Source organism: Nematolebias whitei, chromosome 10 (assembly GCF_014905685.2).
Source record: "Nematolebias whitei isolate Nwh7 chromosome 10, NemWhi1, whole genome shotgun sequence".
In the NCBI taxonomy this organism is placed as follows: Eukaryota; Metazoa; Chordata; class Actinopteri; order Cyprinodontiformes; family Rivulidae; genus Nematolebias; species Nematolebias whitei.
The window spans coordinates 17,824,212-17,831,133 of NC_056507.1; the positions used below are offsets into that span (position 1 = coordinate 17,824,212).

General features: G+C 39.2%; 1 protein-coding gene across 1 annotated transcript in view; it reads left to right on the top strand.

The window, feature by feature from the left end:
* LOC119416008 (serine/threonine-protein kinase BRSK2) overlaps nt 1-6,922 on the top strand; it is a 195,960-nt gene that overhangs the window by 149,437 nt on the left and 39,601 nt on the right. The window contains exon 5 of the mRNA XM_037683177.1: nt 5,327-5,443. Coding sequence (XP_037539105.1) covers nt 5,327-5,443 — 117 coding nt within the window. The remainder of the gene's footprint in view (nt 1-5,326; nt 5,444-6,922) is intronic.

The window sequence follows — 6,922 nt, forward strand, 5'->3', positions numbered from 1 at the left end:
GGGGACTGTTAAGCAATTTGTAGACATACAGGAGTATTTTGAACTGGATTCGAAGGTGAACCGGTAACCAGTGCAGTGAGGCCAAAACTGGTGTAATGTGCTCTCTTTTGCCTGTACTGGTTAAAAATCAGGCTGCTGCATTCTGGACCAGTTGTAGTCGTGCAATGGATGTTTGATTGATACCAAACAGGAGTGAATTGCAGTAATCAAGCCTAGATGTAATGAATGCATGTATTACTGTTTATTATGTACCATTTATTCTAGCCAGTGGAATACATACATTATTTGTTTGTAGGAAAGCAAACCCTTTTTGTTGCTTTAAACAAATCTTGCTTGAACAAATCCAACAAAATAATATAAAAGAAAACTATAAAACATTTTCATAAAATTCTGTTTAAAAGTGTCACTGCAACTTTTTTCTACTAAAATAAAGATTTTTATTTGTTGTTTTCCTCCCTCATTGCTTTTAATACTTAATTAACCCCATCAGCTAATGAACAGTTGTGCTGAGCACAGCCAATAAATGGAACACTGTCCTCTTTTGCTAATGTGATTGAAAATTACCCTACAGCTTTCTTTTTTGGTGAATGTGCCTAAGTGGGTCAGAAGAAGCCAAAAATGAAAGGAGACGAAGTAAAGATAAAAAGAGCAGAATGAAATAAATAAAACTAAGACTAAATGACTGCATCTCAGCTCTCAGCAACAATTAAAGCAGGCACTTGGAAGAACAGTAATGAAACCTTTATTTATTTATTTTTTACCGTTTGAAGGGTTTGGGGAAAATTATCTTCAGTTTCCCATAATCTAAATTTTTCAGCGTACTGTACAAAGAAAGGAAACTGCTTCATTGTAAAGTTGAACTAGTTCACATCATTCCAATTTAATTCAGTGAAATGACTGAGCCAAGGAGATTTGCTAGCAAAAATAAATAATAATAATACAAAAATTAATGTTAATTAAAGATATGATGGCATGTAGAGTGTATGCATGGAGGATAAAAGCTGTAACAACAGCGTAGTAGGAAGAGATTTAGAGTACGATAGGACTCTCTCACCCCCCCCCCCCCCCCCAAACAAAAAAAAAAAAAACAATAGCCAAGTAATGTAGCAATTCAAATTAAATGGATAACTCCAGGTCAACCAAAACAGCTTAGGTCCCTCTTGAAAATGAGTCCCTGTGGCTCAGTGAGGCTAGCCTGTATAAATAAAGGTTGAATGAATGAATTAGACTGTACTGACTAGTAGTCCCTCGATTATCATGGGAGTTACGTTCCACACACCCCTGCAATAAATGAAAAACCACCAAGTATGAACGTTATATTTTAAGGCTTTATAAACCCTTCCCACACTCTTGCAATGTTCTAAACTTTTAAACCTACATAATTTTAACAACATGTGTATATGTACTGTACAGTAGCTACTGCAAAATTGTATACCACCAGCCTTGGTCCGGTTCTGGTCAGGTTCTGATCGGCTCTCTGCAGTCGTTGAGTACCAGATTTTTTTTTTAGAGAGCCGGACCTTCAGAGAACCAGCACAAAACCACACAATGGTTCAGATCAAGTCCAAATAATCTAGAGTGATCCGGTTGAAAAAAGTACAGGTGAGCTCCAGAGAAGACACCGGAACTCCAAGCAACGCCTCCACACTCGAGAGGCTTCCTGGGCTGGCAAGCTGCACTCAGATTGACCGATGAGGCTCGAACTAGTTCTGGTCCGGTTCTGATTGGCTCTCTGCAGTCACTGAGTGCCGAAGTCACTATAAGGACTGAACTTTTTAGTCTGGTTCGGATCGGATCAAAACTTTTTTTCCATTTTGGCAGAAAGCAGCGGACTGGAAGCACTGCTGAATTCTGGAAAGTGCACTGTTGCCTTGTGGGTAATGCAATTCTTTTGGACTGGCAATTAAGTGCAGAACCACTAGACTGAGGAACAGCTTCTACCCTGAAGCTGTGAGACTCATAAATCCCTAATCAGGATTATCACTGTGAAAAAACAAAACAAAAATCAATGTAATGCCACTTGGATTGTTGATATGTGCTGCTGATAATCCATGCTGCTGATCTCATGCTGCTGATTATTTTTTGCTGCTGTATTCATTCATTCATGCTCATCTACTCACACAGACTCACGTTTGTGTTGTTGTTGTTCAGCGTATTGATTTGCACTATTAGTGCTTAGCGTATTCTTAGTTTAGCATATTTCTAAGTATATATCTTAGATCTTATTACAGTTTGTTTTACAATTTATACTTTTGCTGTTGTTGGATGTAACTGGGACCTTGAGTACACAATTTCATTCTACCTCATGTACCACATGTGATGCAAATGACAATAAAGAACCTTGAACCTTGATACTGTGTAGGCTTATCGAAAGAAAACTACAAAATAGCGGCGCCTGTCCAAATTTTTATTTTTTGTCATTCGTTTTTTCCCTCCACATCAGTACAGTAATATTACTGTAAAGTCGAGAATCGTGTCTTATTCTGTAATATTTTTTTCCCCGCAATATTACTGTACGTTCCAAACTGCGATAGAGCGAGTCCACGAAAGTCAAACCGCAAAGTTTCCATGCTGCTGATCACATGCTGCTGATCTCATGCTGCTGTATTCATTTATACCCATCTACTCACCACAGACTCATGTTTGGGCTGTTGCTTAATGCATTGTATTATTTTACATTATTAGTGTTTACCTTATTGTTTAGCATTCGTTTAGCATATATCAGTGTCTATGATTCTTATATACTATTTATTTTTATACATTTTTTGCTATTTTTGGTTGTAACTGGGACCCTGAGTACATAATTTCCTTCCACCTCATGTACCACATGTGATGCGAATGACAATAAAGCTACTTGAACTTGAACTTGAAGTAGCGGGGGACTACTGTAAACATTTATTTTAATGTTGTTTTTAAGCATAAAGTTGAGGTACAAAAACATTATGGGTTAATATTTTAAGTAACAATAGTTGGTTTGGAAAATAAATAAATAAATAAAATATTATTATTTTGTATTTCTCTTGTATGATATTTAATTATTGTCTTAGCAGTAAATGTTTTAATGCTTTGCTCCTTGTAGAAAGCATCTGTGGGTACTAAGATATTTCCCATTCCTCTCGTGTGTCCGAGTTTTTTAATGATGATGATTCAGACAGGGCTGATGCAGGGTGTCAGTTCAGACATAACTAACAGAACATGTGATTCCACTGAGGCGTTTCTGCTCTGATTATGCTCCAGCACGACTGAGATTATCCTAACATTATGACCTATAGTGATTTTTTGAAAACGCTCTAACACACTCAAACCACTGCTCAAAATCAGCCTCATTGTTTCTGAACGTTTTGTCAGAAATAGACTAAATAACTGGCCGACCGACCTTCAGTTCCTGCAGCCCGATTCTTGAGTTTACGTCTTCTGTGTCTGTTAAGCTCTGCTCTCGAGTGAATTTTAACTTCTTGTTTTATAGAGCAACTTGTAGCAAAAAAAACAACAACAAAAAACTGTTTTGTGGTGTAATCAGGCATGTTGATCACATTTCCTTTATTCCATTACCTTTCAGTATTCCCATCCCCCCATTTCTTTTTCATTTTATTATTTTTATTTTTTACAACTGATGGCCCTTGAATAGCCCGTTTGTTCCTTTCCCACATGTTTTGACATTACTCATTAAAACTCTCAGGCTATTGACATCACCATCAAACGATCACAGTGTGAACTAAAAGAGGTTGTAGCCTGGGGACAACTGTTTTAAATGCTATCTACGTTTTATTTCAATTATAGCAAGGATCACAGAAACTGCCAGCGTGATAACAAACCTGCTGACAGCTCGTCCCTCAGGCCAGGAAATGAGTTGTATGACGATTGATGTCATCTAAGGTTAAACGTCTATTTTGATGGAGCATTTTTCAAAGGCAGATATATTTAGCTATTGTTCTAACTCCCCTTTTCCTGTCATTAACTTACCGTAAGAAGATGATAGTATAGCTCATAATATTTAGTTAGCTCTGAGCCATTTAGGCTCCATTTGGGCACCCAGAATGAAAAGTAAACTTTGTATGTTGTTTTGATTGATTAATTTTTAAGTCATAAAGTTGAATGTGAAACATTGTTTTTAACAGCTTGTGCAAGTTTAACAGATTAGCTGTTATAATGTTAGTTTTAAAAGAGACTATTTGATGGTGTAATAAAAGAAACATTTGTAGAAAGGCTAATCATAGACCCTGTTTGATAGCAGAAGATTTTTATGAAACTGAAGGAAACCTTGAAGGAGTTCTGCTCTGCTTGAAGAAAGAAATTGTTTAATTACTTTTTAAAAAAGAAATAGTTCACCATTGTTTTAAAGAATATATAAAAATAAAGAAATGAGAGATTTTACAGTCTGTTCAAGATTCTTTGTGTCAAAATGTCCACAATGTCTGCTGCCTCTCAGCGAGTAAGTTGCCGGATCGAATCCCGGTTTGTGTCCTTTCTGGGTGGAGTTTGCATGTCCTCTCTGTGCATGCGTGGGTTTTCTCCAGGTACTCCGGTTTCCTCCCACAGACCAAAAACATGCATGTTAGTCTGATTGGTAACTCTAAATTGTCCCTAGGTGTGAGTGAGAGAGTGAATGGTTGTTTGTCTTGTTTGTCTCTATGTGGCCCTGTGATGGACTTGCGACCCGTCCAGGGTGTACCCCGCCCCTCGCACAGTGATTGCTGGACATGGGCACCGGCGACCCCCGTGACCCAAAAATGGAATAAGTGGGTAAAGATAATGGATGGATGTTAACCCCATGTGTCTTTGAAAATATATTAATCTGGACCAAGACTTTGATTCAGCATCGGAACCCATGACACGAGGACGTTTTTTCTCTCAGTGGTCAGGAGACGGTGTCTGCTGGATATTCTCCTCCCTGCTGTGTTTAGTAATAATGAATGACAGCTAATGAACACCACTGCTGTGTCTGGTTTCCTCTCTGAATCCCCTTTTCCCAACCAGTTTGCTGGTGGCTATCTGGGAGATGAGAGGAATGGGATGAGGGGCAAAGAGAGTGAAACAGAAGGAGAAAAGGACACAGCAGGGGGGGGCTGTCACACCTTGTAGCATGCCAACACCGAGGTGGGGGTCTCCAACGTTTCAGCGCAGACAGATCAAAGCGAGGTGTTGCACGGAGGTGAAGGGCAGGTGAAGATACTTTGTTCATCACAGCTGCGTGCATGGATCCAGCGATTATTAGTCCCCACAGCAAAGCATTTGTTTCTCCTCAGTTTAATTTGTCACATAACTTTATACGAGCTGTTTTCATGTTTCATTAACCGTCTTCTGTGTTTGTGTCTCTGATTTTCAGCCACAGGGATCTAAAGCCAGAGAACCTGTTGCTAGATGAGAAGAACAACATCAGGATAGCAGACTTTGGCATGGCATCCCTACAGGTTGGAGACAGTCTGTTGGAAACCAGCTGTGGGTAAGCATTATTAGAAATATTGCAATGCCTTTTTTCAGTACATTAACAGTGACTGGCAACATCCATCCATCATCTTTACCCGCTTCTTCCGGGTCGCGGGGATCACTGGTGCCCATTTCCAGCCATCACTGTGCGAGGGGCAGGGGACACCCTTGATAGGTCTCCAGTCCATCGCAGGGACACACAGAGACAAACAAGACAAACAACCACTCACACCTAGGGACAATTTAAAGTTATCAGCCTAACATTCATGTTTTTGGTCTGTGGGAGGAAACCGGAGTACCCGGAGAAAACCCACGCATGCACGGAGAGAGCATGCAAACTCCACCCAGAAAGGCCCCTCTGGCTGGGATTTGAACTGGGGCAACCAGCTCGCTGAGAGGCAGCAGCTCTACCAACTGCGCCACCGTGCTGCCCTGAATGCATTAACAATCTCATGAAATGTTAAACTTTTTTCTGAAGGTGAGTAATATGTTGAAGTTAAAGGGGGATGATTAATGTACAGAAAAAAACAACCTATTATTAACCGAAGGATCAGTGGGGAAATGAGATCCACATGTTTGTTTCTTGGGAACAGTTTTGCTCTTTTCTGATTGTTTCTTGTGGCTCAGAGCAGGGACAGGGCCTTGGTCAAACATTACTGCCCTCTATCCACCCATCTCACTGACGGTTTATGATCTAGGCTTTACGATCCCACCACGCTCGTCAATCCTGTGACCATAATAAATTTGCTTGCAGGAAAAGTCACTGGATGGCAGCAATCAAAAGAGAAGGTTGAAGTCTCTATACCTGAAGAGTGCTTTTATTTAACCCCGAGCTGTAGGGGACTGGGTGGATGGTGAAAGTTTATCAGCGTTTGTTTCTAGAAACCATAAAAACAAAAAAGGATTAACACACATTTTTTCTCCAAAGAGAGTAATTGCAATTGTTTTATTTTATGAAAGTCTTATGAAATATAAATAGAACCATGTAAGCTTGACTTTATTCTTTAATCGAACTGTAGTGCATCATTACTCAACTTTTGATCCTTTTATTGGTATTTGGTTAGTACTGTGTCACTTGTAATTTGGCAGTCATCTACAGTTTGAACACACACTGTGACTGATCCTGTCTTTTAATTGAAATGGTGCATTAAAAAGCAGCCAATATAAAAATAAAAAAAAAAAAATAATAAAAATAACTGTAACAGCCCACTGCAAGCCAAGAAAACTGTTTGTCAAACAGTCCAAGGCACTGAAACAAGAATTAGGACTTGGCCTTTTTAGTTAATAAATATTGCATTGTCTTTCTTTTTATTTTAGCATTAAATTGTGGTCAATTTTCTTTGGAGCACTGAGTATTGTGCTGAATAATAACTCAATTCAACTCAACTCAGTGAAAAGCCTGACTGTCACAGGAAGTGTCTTTAGGGAAACAGGTGTAGTGCAACAACACTGTTCTGCCCCAAAAGTCTTTCAAATGGCTTAATATGTTCAGGAT